Source organism: Enhydra lutris, unplaced genomic scaffold, assembly GCF_002288905.1.
Source record: "Enhydra lutris kenyoni isolate GAN:26980312 unplaced genomic scaffold, ASM228890v2 scaffoldscaffold13, whole genome shotgun sequence".
Classification (NCBI taxonomy): Eukaryota; Metazoa; Chordata; class Mammalia; order Carnivora; family Mustelidae; genus Enhydra; species Enhydra lutris.
Window position 1 is genome coordinate 40673739 of NW_019154097.1, and position 17673 is coordinate 40691411.

Here is a 17673-nt window from a genome sequence, read left to right on the forward strand (position 1 = left end):
TTTTTCTCCTTCATTTAAGTAACAAAGTACCAGTTTTTCTGCAAACTGATCTATAAATTCACAACAATCCCAGTCAGAACCCCAGCAAGGCTTCAGAAATGCAAAGGACCCAAGACAGCTAAAACAACCTTAAAAAGAAGAACAAAGCTGGAGGACTCACACTTCTCAATTTCAGAACTGACTGCAAAGCTAGAGTAATCAAGACCGTGTGGTACTAGCATAAGAACAGGCATGCAAATCAATGGAACAGAAGTGCAAGTTCAGAAGGAAACTCACATACGTGAGTTCATTAGCTTTCAGTCCATGCACCAAGTCATTTCAGTGAGGACAGACAGCCTTTCAACAAAGGGTACTGAAACAACTGAATATCTTTGCAAAAGGATAAATTTAGAGCCCTATCTCACATATATACCAAAATTAACCATAACACAGCTTTCAGAAGAAAACATAGGAGAGAATCATTGTGATCTAGGGTTAAGCAAAGAGTTCTTAGATGTAACACCAAAACCACAGTGCACACAAGAAAATGATAAATTATAACTCATCAGAATTAAAAACTTTTATAATTCAAAGGGCATCATTTTAAAATTAAAAGGCAAGTAAGTCATAGACTGGGAGAAAATTTCACAAATCATATCTGATAAAGGACTTGCATCCACATATATAAAAAAATCCTACAACTCAATAATAAGACAAATAACCCAGTTAAAAATGGACAGAATTTGAATAGACAGTTCTCTAAAGATCCACAAACAGCCAAAAGATGTTCAGCATCATTAATCATAAGAGAAATGCAAATCAAAACCATGATAAGATACCATCTCACACCCTCTGTGAAGGCCATTATCAAAAGAACGGGAAATAAGTGTTGGTGAAGATACAGAGAAATTGGGACTTTGTATATTGTCAGTAAGAATGTAAAATGTTGCAGCCACTAGGAAAAAACAGTACAACAGTTCTTCAAAACATTAAAAATAGGATTATCATATGATCTAGCAACCCTCCTTCTGGGTATATAATCAAAAGAATTCAAAGCAGCATTTCAAGAAGATATTTTCACATTCATGTTCATTACAACATTAGTCACGTAGCCCAGAGGTGAAAGCCACCCAGATATCCATTGACAGATGAATAGATAAAGAAAATCTTATATATACATATAAAGGAATATTATGCAGCCTTCCAAAGTAGGAAATTCTGCCATGTGCTACAATATGATGAGCCTTGAGGACATTAAGCCAGTCATAAAAGGACAAATACTATATGATTCCACTATTATGAGTGTCTAAAGTAGCCAAAATCACAGTAATGGAAAATGAATGATTGCCAGGGTCCCGGTGAAGGGAACTTGGTATTTAGTGGGTATCGAGTTCAATTTTGCATGATGAAGAAGTTCTAGAGATCTCTTGCCCAACAGTATGAATGTACTTGATACTACTGAACTGTGAAGTGGCTGAGATAAGTTTAATGTTATGTGTTTTTAATGATACAATAAATTAATACTAAAAAATAATCATAAAATAAATGTTAAAAAATGTTTTTCAGTGGGCAAAGGATTTGAATAGACATTTCATCAAAGGAGATGTATAAATAAATGCTAATAAGGACATGAAAAGCGCCCAACCCTCTCAGTCGTTAGGGAAATGCAAAGTAACACCACAAGATGAGACTCCACACATGTTCAGAGGGCTATGGCTAAACGGACAGATAGTAATAAATGTTGATGAGGTTGGGAATGCATTGGGGCCCTCATACATTGCTAGGGAGAATGTAAAATGGTGCAGGCACTTGGGAAAATAGGCAGTTACTCAAAATGTTAAACGTGGAATTACAATATGGCCCAGCAGTTCTGTTCCAAGAGAATGAAAGTGTACGTCCATATAGATTCATATCCGTGATCATAGACAGCATTTCTCATAATAACCAAGTAGTGCAAACAACCTAAATGCCCGTCAGCAGAGGAACGGATAGACAAGCCTTGCTGGGTCCGCGTGGGAGTCTACTCGGCAATGAAAAGGAGTGAACCACGGATAAGTGCTCAAAGTACACATGTACAGAATGTCCAGAAATGTCTAATCTATAGAGACGGAAGGATGAGTGGTTTCCTGGGGCTGGAGGTGGGAACAGAAAATGTTGCAGATGGGCACAAGGGATCCTAGCTTAAGTGGATTGTAGTGATGATTGCACAAGGCTGTATGTTTACTTTAAAAAAAAAAGTACTATACGTCTAATTTAATTTTCTAGGTTATAAAATATACCTCAGTGAAGCTGCTAATGACACACCTCACTAAGGAGAATTTATACCATGAATCCAAGGATAATTCAAAATAAGGAGATTGGTAGATACAACACAGTCGAGTGTGTAATTGGTGTGTGGCCTCTGCACCCCAGCCCGTTGCCTCCATGCCTCTGTTAGAGCACTTGTCAGCCCAGGAGCTGCTCTGCTTTCCAGTCCCTGACACTGTCTACAAGGCCTGGCCCATCCTGGGCGGTTGGTAAACGTTTAATGGACAGCGGAAACTCGTGGTTGCACATGAAGAAAAGGTCAATTGCCAAACCTGTGAACAACCTACGTGTCTGAGGGAAATGGATTATAGTAAATTCGTGTGGTAGAATCCTACACGGTGGCGAACGTGAAACAGATTGGCAGGTGCAGTAATACTGAAAAGCCAAGTTGAGGAGAAAGAGCTAGTTAGAGGATATGTACAACATGTTGTCTTGTAGGTAAATTTTAAAATGATACAAGAGAGTGATATAAACGAGTTCTATGAAAAAGATATAATTACTGTTCATGGATACACACATATGAAGTAGAAATATAGAACCGTGGACAGGAAGACGGTCTTCGAAAGAGAGGTAACTGCTTCCAAAAAGTGGTGACTAGTCGGGGGGCGGGGAGAAGAATGTAAAGGGAGCTTCATCTGTTTCTGTGGTGGTCATTTCTGTTTGAAAAGATCTGAAATGTACGAAAATGTCAAGTATTGGTGTTTTAAAAATCTAGGTGGCCAGAGTGTTTTAATGGGCACAAATTAACAGTATAAAAATCATCTTAGTACATGTTCAGAGGGCATTTGGCCTCCCCCCAGGAACCCCCCAAGAAAACTTTATTTATGGCTGCTAAAATTTGAATGTCATGATTTTCATGTGTCATGAAATATTATTCTTTTGATGAGATTTTTTTTTCAAGCATTTAAAAAGGTAGAAATCAGGGGCACCTGGGTGGCTCAGTGGGTTAAGCCTCTGCCTTCAGCTTGGGTCATGATCTCAGGGTTCTGGGATCGAGCCCCATATCAGGCTCTCTGCTTAGCAGTGAGCCTGCTTCCCCCTCTCTCTCCTCCTCTCTGCCTGCCTCTCTGCCTACTTGAGATCTCTCTCTGTCAAATAAATAAATAAAATCTTAAAAAATAAAAAGGTAGAAATCATTCTTAGGTTCTGGGCCATGAAAACAAGCTACAGAAGGTGGGATTTAGGCTGACGGTCTGTTTTGCCAGCCCTGACCTGAACGATAAAACTCTCCATTTCTTCCGTCTTTTTTTTTTTTTAAGATTTTATTTATTTACTTGAGAGAGAGACAGTGAGAGAGAGCATGAGGGGGGAGAATGTCAGAGGGAGAAGCAGACTCCCTGTGGAGCAGGGATCCCAATGCGGGACTTGATCCTGGGACTCCAGGATCATGACCTGAGCCTAAGGCAGTAGCTCAACCAACCAAGCCATCCAGGCGCCCCATTTCTTCCATCTTAACAGCTATGTTAAACTGGATGGTGGAACATAAGAAGCACGCTCAAGAGCATTATCACAAAACACCAACTTTTACCATCATTTTATATAGTTTTTTAAAATCCTATTGTGAGGAAAAAACAAACAGAATTATAATAATATAAAACCTCAGGAATTAAGAGGGATAGAAGAGTAGGTTATTGGCCATTAGTCAGACATTAACCCTTTGGCTTCCTTATCTTTAAAGGAGAACCTGTGGCTTTTTACGTACTTTCAGCTTAGATGTGTTCTTTTTCAGCAATGAAATTTCTTGCTTTGAACTGTATAATTTTCTAAGATCTCTTCTAGCTCCAAAAAACAGTTCTGGATTTTTTTTTTTTTTTAAGATTTTATTTTTAAGTAATCTCTATACCCAGCATGAGGTTTGAACCCACAACCCAGAGATCAAGAGTCACATGCTCTATAGCCTGAGCCAGCAGAGGCTCCTGCGATTCTTATTTCTAATAAATCTTTTCTTCTTGGGTCATCAAAGGCTACATAATGCAAGTTAGAAATTGTTTTAATTTGAAAACTAAGACATACCTAGTTAACTGGATGCCGCTACTGGAGGCACCGTAGGGAGGGGCCTTATAAACGTAATAATTTAGTTGCCCGCAGAATAGGATCATTCATTAGTTCTGTTTTTGCACATTACTAATTAAGACTTGCCCGCCATGGACTTCACAAAGAAGTGCTGAGATGATTCTTCAGTTAACTATTTATAAAGCCAGTTCAGCGTTCAATTTATATTTTGGCACATAGGTAACTATTTAAGATGGTGATCTCCTCTTCAGTACATGCTTCTGATTATTACCAGGCTAAGGCAAGTATGTTTTCTTTGCCTCCTGTAACTGAATTAGAAAAATTCATAATGGAATGAATAATGCTGAATATTTATCACGATCAATGAAAGACAGTTCTTCCCTCTCTGAGCTAGAGTGCACATTAAAGTGATTTGCTTAATTTCAGTAATTTACCAATCAGATTTATAATTATTATGAAGCTGTTGATCACTTAATTCTGAGTGTAAGGGTTAAAGAATTTAATATTATTTGGGGGTAGCCCATGGGGGCACTAGCAAGAGATCCCTCCTTCACCACAGAAGAACCTGAAAGCGTGGGTCCCGCTCAGAGTGGAGTTCATGGGTATGAGAGCAGAGATGCACAGATCACTCCTGCCCTGGTTGCCCTTGCTCGGATCTGTACCCCACCACTGTCTTGAGATGTTGTAATTCAGTTGATGTGAAGTTTGCCTCCAGGACGAGAAAGTGCCGGTCAAGCCAACTGAAATCTCTTGTCCCTCAAGAGTTCTGTCTCACTGCAGATGTGAGTAGATTAGAATCCTTGTTCTTATGCCTCCAGTTCCTTTAAATTAATTAGAACAAATCCACCTTCTCAAGTCCTGCCAACTCTGGTACCTTGAGGTGACAGACTTCAGGCCCAAACCTGGGCAGTGTTGCTGTAAATATATCGGATGGTCTGTGGTGTGGGGTCTCGGAGAAACCCCAGCTATTTTCCAGGTGACTTTTGTATATCACTTCGGGCCACTTCCTTCATTTTCAAGTTTGATTCCTGAAAACTGCTTTTGGAAAACATAATTTTTTAAAAAGATTTTATTTGAGAGAGAGAGCATGGATGCACACACTCGATATGGGGGAGGGGCAGAGGGAGAGAGAGCAGCAGACTCCCAGCTGAGTGTGGGGCCTGATGAGGGACTTGATCCCAGGACCCTGAGTCCATATCAAGAGTGCGATGTTAACCGACTCAGCCACCCAGGTGCCCCTGTACATTTTTCTTAAAAACCATTTTAGGATTTCAGATGCATCACTACATAGATAAACAAAGTACTGTGCAAATATGAAAGAAGGTGTTTAGGGAGCTGGGTTTTGCAGTAGGAAATCTTAAAAAGGAATGTTGAAAACAAGTGCCAGTTTTTAGCCAACTTAATCACAATTCCATGTCATGCACATGGACACATGTATCTACATGTTCTTCCACACATAGGAATGCCATTTGGTAATTTTCCTGATGGTTTGTTCTGATAAAAAGGGGGGGTTTTCTTTCATTTTTTTATTGAAATATGGTCGACACACATGTTAAAGTAGTTTCCGGCATACAACAGTGATTTGTCAAGTCTGTACATTATGTTCTGCTCACCCCAAGCGTAGCTGCCATCTGTCACCATACGACAACGCTATGACAATACCACAAGGCAGCTTCCGTTTTGATAGTGATGCTGGATTGCCAGGAAGCTCCACGTTCATGGTTATTCAATGTGTTTTCCAGAATTCCTGGTCTGCAGCTGCTTTGAAGGTGTGCACCCTTCATCTCTGTCCTAAACCCCATTCTCCAGGCGCGGTCCCTGTCTCCCTAAGATACAGTAGCTTCGGCATCTTGAGTGTTCTAGCATCCATGTTTCCCTCGCTTTCTCTCAGTGTGTTCTTGGAGAAACAGTTCTTTCTAAGTTGATGGGTCCTATCCTCGGCCACTTTTCTCGACTATTGTATTCTCAAGCACTGATTTTAAGAGTCATTAATTACTGTCCACTTCTCCCCAAAATGACTGTTAAAGCTACAGAACAGTACATTTGCACTCAGATATGTTATCCACATTAAAATAATTTTCAGTTGCATTTGATAGCTAAAAAACACTTAGTCTTCATATGGTACCACTTGCTGTGAGGGTGGAGAGAATCGGATACTTCCAGCATACCCAGCTCAGCACCTGAACGTTGTCATTTTTCCTCACAGGGCTCGTGCGATTCGCTTCAGACAGGACGGTAGTGAAGCGGTGGGAGGATTCTTCTCTCAGATTGGGCAGCTATACATGGTCCATCATCTTTGGGGTACGTAACTTTTTCTTTCATTTTTGGGTTACTAGGATTTCAGAGTACGTTACCAAATAAGCTATACCAGGCAACACAGCACATCTCCCATCAGTAACTTGAAACACTGCAGCAAACTGAAACATAGAAAGTTAAGTGCTGGGCTGTCTAGAAGGAAAGAGGTCATCAGTGAAAGGCCTGTAGACTTGGGGTGCATTAGAGGCTGCCATGAGAGCGGGGATAATGGTGAGAGGAGCAAGAGAAGTGAGAGGCCGTGGGAGAGGGAAGATGATAAAGCTGCCGTCCCTTTCTAGACACTAACGTGGCTCCTCACAGATTATCCCACATTCGATCCAGAGAGGCAGGTCCCCACGCAGTCAGCTTACTGCCTGCCTTGTGTCTGAGACTGTCATTCTGGAGGCCCTTCTCCTGTCCCCTCTTCTGTCCCTGCTCACTTTGGTATGGCATTATCTTTGGTATCTCTGAGGGCCTGACTCAGATGTGCCCCCTCGCCCCCCAGTGAATGTCACTCTCCTCCTGAGCCCCCAGAGCCCAATACCATGTAGGTCGTCATCTGTGGCTATGTGTGCCTGTCCCCCTGATAGAACAGGAGCCAGGTCTGAGTAATAGCTTGGTACATTTGGGGCACATGTGTGTAAGTTTATTAAAGTTAAAACGCCTGGGTGGTTTCTAAGTTAACCATCGGACTCCTGATCTCATCTCAGGTCTTAATCTCAGGGTGTGAGCTCAAGCCCTCCAAGGGCTGCACACTGGGTGTGGAGCGCACTTTTAAAAGAAATGAAAAGCATAACTCGTTTTTGGACCATATTCATTAACTGAGGTATTTGACCTTTGGGTCCCACCAAGGGCGGCACCCTGTCCGCCTGCTGTGTCAGTACGGCAGACGTATAGAGACTGGTGACTGGTCTCATGAGGGAAAAGCCAACATGAGGGACATGCCACAAGGCCGTGTCTGTGATCGGTGATGTAGGGGTTTATATTCGGGGTACTCCCAGCACTGAGGGGACATAGACTTACATGTAGTTGGGGGCATCAGTAGAAGGTGAGTAGGAGCTAGCCTTCAGGACCTGAAGGAGTTGGCAGGTAAAGGCAAGAAGGAGGGGTCAGAACAGTGATGGGAAAACAGGAGATTATGAAAAGTGGTCAGAAAATGAAATAGCGCAGACTGGCTATATGGTCGGAGAGCTGTGGGGGGACCTAAGTCTGAATGGGAACGCCTTCCCCCCAGGTCTTCAGGGTCTGGGGAGGAGACCCCATCCTCACCCCCACCCATCACTACTTCGACCAGAGCTTAGCTCAGCCGCATACACTGGGCTTTCCTGGCGGGTGAGCGAGTGAAAACACTGCACATGGGGTTCCTGGAGGCACCGTTGGTTGAGAGTCTGTCTCTCAGTTTGGGCTCAGGTTATGATCTCCGGGTTGTGAGATCGAACCCCAGACCGGCCCCAGACTCAGCAGGAGTCCACCTGAGATTCTCTTCCCCTCCTGCTCTGCCCTTCCCCCGACTTGTGCTCTCGCTCGCTCTCCTTCTCTCTCTCTCAAAAGTAAATAAATGAATAACATCTTTTAAAAAGAAAAAAAAAGAAAAGAAATGGAAACCCTGCAGCAAATAATAAATGCCACAGTAACCTCAGCTCCCCGTAGAGGCACGTTCCACCGTGTCCTGGGGCTTCATTTTCCAGCCAGCTGGGACAGGACTCCATGGATACCAGAGTGTTCAAATGCGGTAGACTTGGAAACAAATCTTTAATACCTGCCTTTAGAGATTATGCTAAACCTAATTTAACCTTTATGGGTTTGAGATACGGGTGAAGTCATTCTTATTATTTCTTTTTAAGATTTTTTATAAAAAGTTTATTTGACAGAGACCTAGAGAGAGATCACAAGTAGGCAGAGAGGCAGAGAGAGAGGAGGAAGCAGGCTCCTCGCTGAGCAGAGAGCCCGATGCAGGGCTCGATCCCAGCACCCTAGGATCATGACCTGAGCCGAAGGCAGAGGCTTAACCCACTGAGCCCCTATTATTATTTTTTTAAAACAGTACGTGCTATGTCTCGAGGAAATAAACTGAAAAGTCAGCCCTGTTCCGTTCACTCACTCACCCCTCAGGCTTGGCACCCACACCCTGTCCTAGACATCCTCTGTTCGCAAGCACAGGAACTCCACTCAGGTCAGGGTTACAATGTGTCTGGATTGGAATTCCCAGGCGAAGGAGTAGACAGGCACCAGGGTGTCACAGACCCTTAACTCTGTCCTACGGGAAGGAGCTTGAGCTTTCACAGAGCAGCACAAGAGGAGGAGTCCACAAGGTCAGCCACAACGCACAGACGCGGAAGCTAGGAATAGTGTGGTGCTCTGGCTTTGGAAAGTGGCCAGATGGCAGCTCATGTCTTTTCTTAGGCGGTCCCTTTCTCTGCCTGCCTTTGTTGTCCCCAGTTAGTGTGCCAAACATCCACTGCCTGCTCCCTACTTTATCAGAGAAAGTACTGAGATATGCAGAATTGAATTCTCAGTTGCCTGCCTCCAAAACCTTGCCCTCCCTGTGCCATACTTCTTAGAGAACCACACTGACCCAGCCCCTCCAGCATCATTCTCTCATCCTTACAGCCACGCGCCATAGCGAGGTATCTGTGACTCACAGATAAATCAGCAGCCGTTGAGTCACTGCAGCAGGCCCAGACTTGAGCAGATCTCTCCACAGCACAGCAGCTCTTCCTCTGACCTGCATGCTCGATGCCGTCCCTTCCTCACCTCAACGCCTCACTGCACCCGTTTGCTCACCACCACCCCATCTAAGGGCTCCCTTCCTCAGCAATACGTCCATGCTCAAGGGCCTCCCACCTTTAAAAGCCTCCCCAACAAAAAAAACAGTAATAAAATAAAAGCCTCCCCAAATCCAAATGTGGATAGACTGATGAATAGATAAACAAAATGTGGTATGTACATATTTATCCGTCTGGGGGGGCGAAATGCCAGTCCATACTGCGACACACATAACCCTTGAAAACATTAAATTCCCTTATACGAGGTGTCTAGAAGAGGCAAATTCATAGAGACAGTGCAGAGTACAGGTTACCAGGGCTTGGGGGTTAGGGAGAATGGGGAGTTAGTGTTCAGTGGGTACAGTTTTAATTTGCGATGGTGAAAAGTTTTAGAGATGGATAGTAATGAAAGGGGGATAGTTGTGAATGTATTTAACACCACTGAATTGTACATTTTAAAATAGTTAAAAGTTAATTTTGCTGGGCGCCTGGGTGGCTCAGTCGGTTAAGCTTCTACTCAGGTCATGATCACAGGGTCCTAGGGTAGAGCCCCACATCGGGCTCCCCACTCAGCAGGGAGCCTGCTTGTCCCTCTACCCTTGCCCCTTCCCACCTCATGCTCACTCTCTCCCTCTCAAATAAATAAATCTTTTTAAATAAAAGTTAATTTTTCTGTGCATATTTTACCATAATAAAACATTTTAATTAAGAAAATTAAAAATTTGAAATGAAAAAATAAGAACACAGCCATCCCCAACCTGTGTTCTCTGCAAGGGGAGTGACCACTCAGTGCACTGGCCGTGCACCTGACCTCAGTTGGAATGTACTGCTTGTCACGTTAATGCTGTTTTGCTCTGGGTGGTGAAAGGTACAAGATTTATTTTCCTTCTACTTTTCAGCATCTTCAAAATTGCTTGTAATAAATGTATACTCTATTACTAGTTGAAGGAAATTTTATCTTAGATGGTTAAACTCCTAGGCCTACAAGGGTAGGTCTTCTTTCAGGAAAAGGAAATCCTGTGGAGAACAGGTGTGTGTCCCAGAATAGACACTAGAAGCCCCGATTCTTATCCTTTTAGTCTTCACTGACACCCCCCTGTCAAAATGCCTCACCAGGTATTTCCCTGGTGAGTGGTTGGAAGGAGGTTGCCTAGCCTGGGAATCAGAAATCGAGGCATCCGGATGAGATCCCTGAATTGTACCACGTGACACCAACGACCTGATGCCTTTGACACTCTTCTCTCCACCTGGTGGAGCTTTCTTTTCTGTTCCTGTCCATGACATTCTTTTCAACCTTCAAAGCGCACCTGGTCAAATCACACCTCCCACAGCTCTCTCCTCTCCTCCCCACTCTGTTCTCAAGGAGACCACCGTGTTCTTTGCCTTTACTGGTCTTTTTGCCCTCCGGTGCAGTGAACACAGTCTGTCACCCACATCGTTGTAGTGCTTTGGAAATGTTGAGCAAAATTGAACTGAATATTATTTATCTGTAGTTTGACAGTTTCTGATTATGAATTTAACATGTTATTGAAGAAATACACTTGGTTTGAAAGATAGGTCTTGGATTGACTAGATTGTCAAACTTAGAGAGCTGTTTTACTTCTCACAAGGCCTAAATAATTTTGCTCAGAGTAACCAGCGTATAGTGATCTCAGCTTAGTGTTAAATCCCCAAAGTGGTCTCTTTGAGAAAACTAGCCGAGCAGCTGACCCAGTACTTGACGGACATACTAGTGGAACACAGGACATTTTCTTTGGTTTAAGCCTTGCTTCTGTGTGGTTCTTTTTCAGCTTACAAGGATCTTCAGACCAGGGAAGATATACGGAATGCAGCGTGGCATAAACATGGCTGGGAAGAATTGGTATATTATACAGGTAATATTTTCATAAATATAAAACTTGCCGTTCTTCTCATCTTAACTGTTTTATGTTCTTTCCCTCCAAGGCTAATATGTACTTTTTTTTTTTAATAGTATATTGCTCTAGGACAGTGACTCATAAGGTTGGGGGGAATGGAGAATAGAGTTTTCTTTAATAGTTACATGCCTTGTTTTCAATAAGGAACTTTCATTTTTTCAAGTATGTGTGGGGGATGCCTGGCGGGCTCGGTCATTGGAGTATGTGACTCTTGATCTCATAAGGTTGTGAGTTCAAGCCCCACTTTGGGTGTAGATATTATTTAAAAATAAAATCTTAGGGGCGCCTGGGTGGCTCAGTGGGTTAAAGCCTCTGCCTTTGGCTCAGGTCATGATCCCAGGGTCCTGGGATCGGGCCCCACATCCGGCTCTCTGCTCTGCGGGAAGCCTGCTTCCTCCTCTCTCTCTCTCTCTCTGCCTGCCTCTCTGCCTACTTGTGATCTCTGTCAAATAAATAAATAAAATCTTTTAAAAAAATAAAATAAAATAAAATCTTTTAAAAAAAAAAGCAAGTATTGTCTGGTACAGTTTTCAGATCCTGTATGTTGTAAATTTTACATCATTCCCTTTTTTTTGTACTTTTCAATATTCTCTGAATATTTATTACACAATATTCTTCTGGGCTTTCCCTTTCTCATCAAAGTTATCTATTCCCAAAAACATTATAATTTAGTACAGCAATTAAAAGTAATTTTGAAAATTAATTTGGCATTTTGCATGGATAGCCACATACATATATACTATGAAATCCTCGTGGCTTGATTTTTTATAAGAACAGTTGGGCTGAATACAACCCAGTAACGAGGACACAGGTTATAAGTACCAATCATGTTGCATGTCAGGTACATTTAAGTCCATATACTACTAAGAAAATCAAAGAGTAATTTGTTCTAGAAAATAAGTGTTATCTTGTCTTTTGGTTCAAAACATCATGTAATTGTATGTGGATGATTTGCTTATTTTTAAACGTTTATTAGTTCCAAGAGGTGTAGTTTACTCAGCAGTGGGTTTCAGTGCTATCTGTAGTTACATGCAGTATTACTTGGTTTTATATAACTGTATTTTAGCTCAGAGTTCTCAGCCTTTCGAGAAAGCATCACTTTTCTTACAAAAGGGACATTCCTAAGTTCCTACAAATGAAACAGATCTCCAAACAGAATCTGCTTTAATTTTAAAAACATCTCCTGTTTGTTTAAAAACATCTACCGTTAACCTATGTATTTCTCTCCCTGAGATCAGTCCTTTGTTTTCCAGTCTGTTCTGATTCCAAGCAGCATGTCTTCTGAACATTCTCTGCAATGTGTTTGTTACTGTACATTTACCATAATCTGTTTAGAAAAGAACAAGCGTAATAATCTTGATCCTTGTTTTCAGTCCCACTTATTCAGGAAATGGAATCCAGAATCATGATCCCACTGAAGACCTCACCCCTCCAGTAAACAGATTTTAGACGTGCCTACATAAATTTATGTGACAAGTATTTGTCATAAATTAATTTTAATTGTATATCAAGTGAAAAAACACTGAAATGTAAACTGCTGTATATAGCTTATGAGAGACCTCTTTTCTTTAAAATTTACATAATCACAAGAAAGGAAACTATTACATTTTGACTGCAACAGTGGAAGCATCCCTATGTTTGTCGAATACACCTTATACTTCTAGCCACCCCTCTCTACCCTCTGGGAAAAGAGGGCCCAAATTAAAATTTGAATCCTCTCCAAATAGGAACATAACCATGAAAAAAAAGCTAGCAACCTCTTTATTAAAAGCAAATCTGTTTTATAATTACAGATTTTTTTAGACAAATTTCTTGTATCAGGAAGAAATAGAAATTTTGTCATGTTACTCCAGCAGTTTTTCTGAGCCTCAGACTCGGAACAAATTAAGAGCATACCCAATACCTGAAAATGTTTTAATTCACTCTCCTTTTTAATCAGTTGGTATAGTAAACAACGTGTCATTACTAAGGTGGTAATGGTTGCTAAGGTACATTTATTTAATCAGTAATTCAGTCTTCACAGAGTGTACTGTGATAGCTCTGTGTGAGAGGAAATAATGGCTTGAACCTGTGTATCATATGTGATTTTTGAAATGAACATCTTGAAAAGCACTAATTTTTATTGGTAATATTTTTCTATAATAAAATGAGTAGCACTAGGAAAAGAGGTTTTATTTTGTAAACAATCATTTGTGACCTCAGACATTCTGTAGTTAATATTTTAGTAAGCTCACAGCAGATACTTCCAAGATCATGTATGAGGGGTGGTGCATGTTGAGATTCAAGTTGGAATAAAGTACGTATTTTGTCGAGCTCTGTTTGATTTAGTTTTTCAATATAGTGTGCCTGTTTTGTGACTGTAATCATGTGAAAGTCCCGTTGAAGTGAAAAATTATGTCTGACCCCCAAATTAAAGAATTTATGTATAAAATAAAGTGTGAATAAATCTCATAGCAAATGTCAAACTTTTACATGTGAATGGTTTTCTCCAAGAACCTACAAAAATCAATAAAATCCTCTTGATTTTCACATATTACTTGTTTGCAATCTTTTTGTATGAACTTGTGCTGAAAATGACCCTGTCCCTCTTGAAATACAGCTTGTCCCTGTTGAGTGGGCACATGTTGAGTTTATGGAGCAAAATACTGAATAAGCTCCTCGACTTCTCCCTAGCCACTTAGCCAAGTGATCGAGGACCGGGTGTTGGTGTACCAGGGCATGGTGTCTGGGGGACTGGGGCAGCCGGCAGAAGAACAGGCGCTTTTCCTTGACGAGGCACTTCCCGTCTTCGGTGTTCAGCTCCCTGAATCCATAAAATGGGGAGGTGGAATTCCGTGGCACTTAACGGCTCTTCCGCTCTGAATTTTTTAACTTCTTAGTGCCACGGGGAGCAGGAGGAAGGAGAGGGATGGGGAGCTCCAGCATAGAAGACCTGCATCTTAGCAGTTCTACTGATTGGATGCTCAGAGCATGTTTATAGGATGTGAATCAAAGGATTATTTATATGAAACTGCTTTCTAAACTACATAAAGAGAAAGGATAGAATTAGTATTACTGGTGAATTACCTTTACTGGTGATCTAGCTATTCAGAACTGGGAAAAAATTGTGAGGAATGGAGGGAATTTTCACTTACAAACTGTATGGACTTGAAGTGAACCCTGCAGAAATCTGGAATTTCCTATCATTCACTGGGGTGGTAGGGTTCTCCAGAGAAAACCAATAGAATACCTAAATAAGGTACACTTAAGAAGAGGCAGGAATTGGTTCGTGGTTATGGAAGTCAGGAAGTCCCAGAACCTGCCATCTGCCAGCTAGAGAACCAAGAAAACCAATGGTATAATTCTGTCCCAAGTACAAAGGCCTGAGAATCAGGAGAGCTGATGGCTTAACTCCCAGTCCAAGCTCAGAGGCCCAAGAACCAAGATCTCCAGAGAGATCTTCTGAAAGCAGAAGATGAACCTCCCCGCTCCAGCAGAGAGCATACATTTGCCCTTCCTTTGCCTTGTTCCGTTTGGGCCGCCAAAGGATCAGATGATGCCCCCCTACATTGAAGAGGATGGATATTTACTCATCCTGTTGAATCAAATGCTGACCTTCCAGGAAAACCCCTCACAGGCAGGCACACCCAGAGATGTTTTAGCAGCTACCTGGACATCCCTCGGGCAGTCGAGTTGACCTATAAAATTAGCTATCACAACTGAGCTCAGTTGGTGGACGGGCTGGATGAGGCTCCCTAAATTGCGTCATCACCCAACTCCCCATCCAGAGGCCATTCAGTCTCTGGTGAGCACCGTGATGTCCAGATGCCACACAGAATATGCAAGAATGATGTTTTCTTTTAGAAACTTTGCTTTTCTCCTTTAGTTTTGCTTTCTTAAAAGAGCTTTCTGTCCAGAAAGCACGGAGGAATGAACCGACTGTAAAATGGACCTCTTTCAGAATATACCCTACGCTAGGAAGAGGAATTTCTGTCCTAATTAAGTCATTGGGTTTCCCAAAGCAGCCTGCCTCACGCTAGGCTTTAGTCGTCATTCAACAAATACTGAGTTTCTGTTATGTGCCAAGCATCAGACACAGGGAATAACATCATGAACAAAACATAATCCCTACCATTGTGAAGCTTACAGTGCAGTGAGAAGAGACCGTCAATTAAAATATAAGATACTGCAAGTTCTCTCTCCCTCCCTTCCCCTGTGATCCTGTCTTGTTTCTCAAATACCTCGTATCAGTGAGATCATATGACAAACAAGATGAAGCCAGAGAGGGAGAGAAACCATAAGAGACTCTTAATCTCAGGAAACAAACTGAGGGTTGCCAGAGGGGCGGGGTGGGAGGGATAGGGTGGCTGGGGGACGGACATGGGGGAGGGTATGTGCTATGCTGAAAGCTGACAAATCATGGACCTGTACCCCTGGAGCAAATAGTACATTATATGTTACTGGAAAAAATTACTATAAGTTACATGATATGGGAGAAGTTGATACATGCTGTAGTGGGGCGAGGTAGAACAGGGTAATGGAGATCAGGAATCTAAGGGTGGGCTGGGAGAGGCAGAGTTGGCCTCACAGAAGAGATCTACGCAAAAACTTGAAGGAGGTGACAGTGCTGGCAAGTGTTTAGAAGGGAATCCCACCATGCTGGGGGAATGGCGACAGCAGAGGCCCTGAGTCAGGGTCATTCCTGCATGCACCAGAGGGGTGGAGACCACTGGCTGAAACAGGAGAGAGGGAGGACTTGATGGAAGAAGGCAGAGGTCATGGGGTTGGATCAGTAGAGTGTTGGGAGCCACTGGAAGGACCTTGACTTTTACTTTGAGAAGAGATCCACTGGAAGGTACTGAGCAGAGGAAGGACAGATCTGACTTACATTTTAAATGGTGGCTTGGACCAGTAGGGTAGCAGTAGAAGTAGGCAGAATGGTGAAATTCTGAATATGTCTTGATGGCTGAGCCAAGATGATTTGAATGAAAGTATGAATGAAAGAAAAAATCAAGTGAATGAAGTGTTGGCCTCCACAACTAGGGACGGGGAAGGCTGTCGGTGGCGTGGTACAGCAGATCTGGGGAAGTGAAGATCAGGAACTGTTTGGCTCATAGAGTTTGAGCTGGTCTACGCGGGTACAAGGTGGAGATATCAGGTAGGCGCATGTGAATTCAGCAGTTCAGGAGAGCAGACTCGCCTGGAGACAGGCATGTGTGAACTCTCTGCATACAGAACTAAAAGTCTTATGGGGAGTGAGTGTACACAGAGAAGAGGGCCAGGGTAAGGAGGAACCAGGAAGAGGGTGAAAAACCATCAGGGAAACAGGAAGAAACTGAAGGAAGTGGGATGTCATGAAAGCTAAGTGAACAATGTCCATCGAGGACGCGATCACTGATGTCAGACGCTGCTGCGAGGCGGGGTTAGGCGAGGCCTGGAAACTGAGCACTCACTCAGTAGTACAGCGGTCACCTGGTGCCTTTTAAGAACATCCTCTCGTTATACTAATTCCGAATAATCACTTCATTTTACCAACTCCTGCCCAATTTGCCAACTCCTTTTATAAAATGCCCACCAAAGAGCAAATTATATTATTTGTCCTACTATGAATTTTCATTAGGAATATTCAAAACTTCCAAACTCGTTTTCCATCCGTTGGGTGTAAGTCTGGTGAATCTTACTTCCCCAAGCCCACTCATTTTTAATTATCATTCATGTGATATCATCCCTACTCCTTTTCAAAAGCCCTCTAGGACCCACACTTTGCTCTCCTAAAACCAACAGTTGACAGAACCTACTTCTTTCCCCCTTGTTCCCATGGCTGCCTGTGAAAGAGCCTTTTCTTCAGTTCTGCATTATATTTACTAAATTGATACCTTCACTTTCTGGCTGGGACACAGTAGATGTTAATAATGTGCTTGATGGAGAGAAAGAAGGGAGGAGCAAGTAAGTGGAGAAAGGGAGAAAGGGAAGCTAGGAAAAGAGGATGGAGACTGTCGGTTCCAGCTGGAAAATACACGAGGCTCTCGGAAGGCAGGGCAGTGTCTTCATGCATACTATTTTTGAGGCAAATTCTAGCAATCCTTGGAAGTTATGATATGCCTAGGGCAAGTCAGTAAAAACAACTCAAAAGGAAAATCATAAACATACATCAAATAAGTTCAGAGGCGGAAACTGGTCAGCAAAGTCCTGAATGGTCCTCTATTTAGCGCGGAAAGCAGTACTGTCTGCAGAGGTCGTGACCACTGGAAAGGACCCCACCCGCACACTCTGCAGAACAGGCTTCCGGCCCGGGGAGTAAAACCTCCTCCACCGCAGGACACGCGTTAAGACGGAGCTCCGAGGGCAAGTGTCGGCTTAGGGCGTCCCCGGGCCAGCGCCCGGGGAACCCTCCGGTGGGGGAGTCGCCGGCTCCGCAC

General features: G+C 42.7%; 1 protein-coding gene across 1 annotated transcript in view; it reads left to right on the forward strand.

Annotated features, from left to right (window-relative positions):
* LOC111145486 (nipsnap homolog 2) overlaps positions 1-13806 on the forward strand; it is a 30991-nt gene extending 17185 nt beyond the window's left edge. Inside the window, exons 10-12 of the mRNA XM_022500382.1 lie at positions 6506-6600; positions 11150-11233; positions 12649-13806. Of these exons, the coding sequence (XP_022356090.1) occupies positions 6506-6600; positions 11150-11233; positions 12649-12713 (244 nt within the window). The 3' untranslated portion in view covers positions 12714-13806. The remainder of the gene's footprint in view (positions 1-6505; positions 6601-11149; positions 11234-12648) is intronic.
* The last annotated feature ends 3867 nt before the right edge of the window (positions 13807-17673 follow it).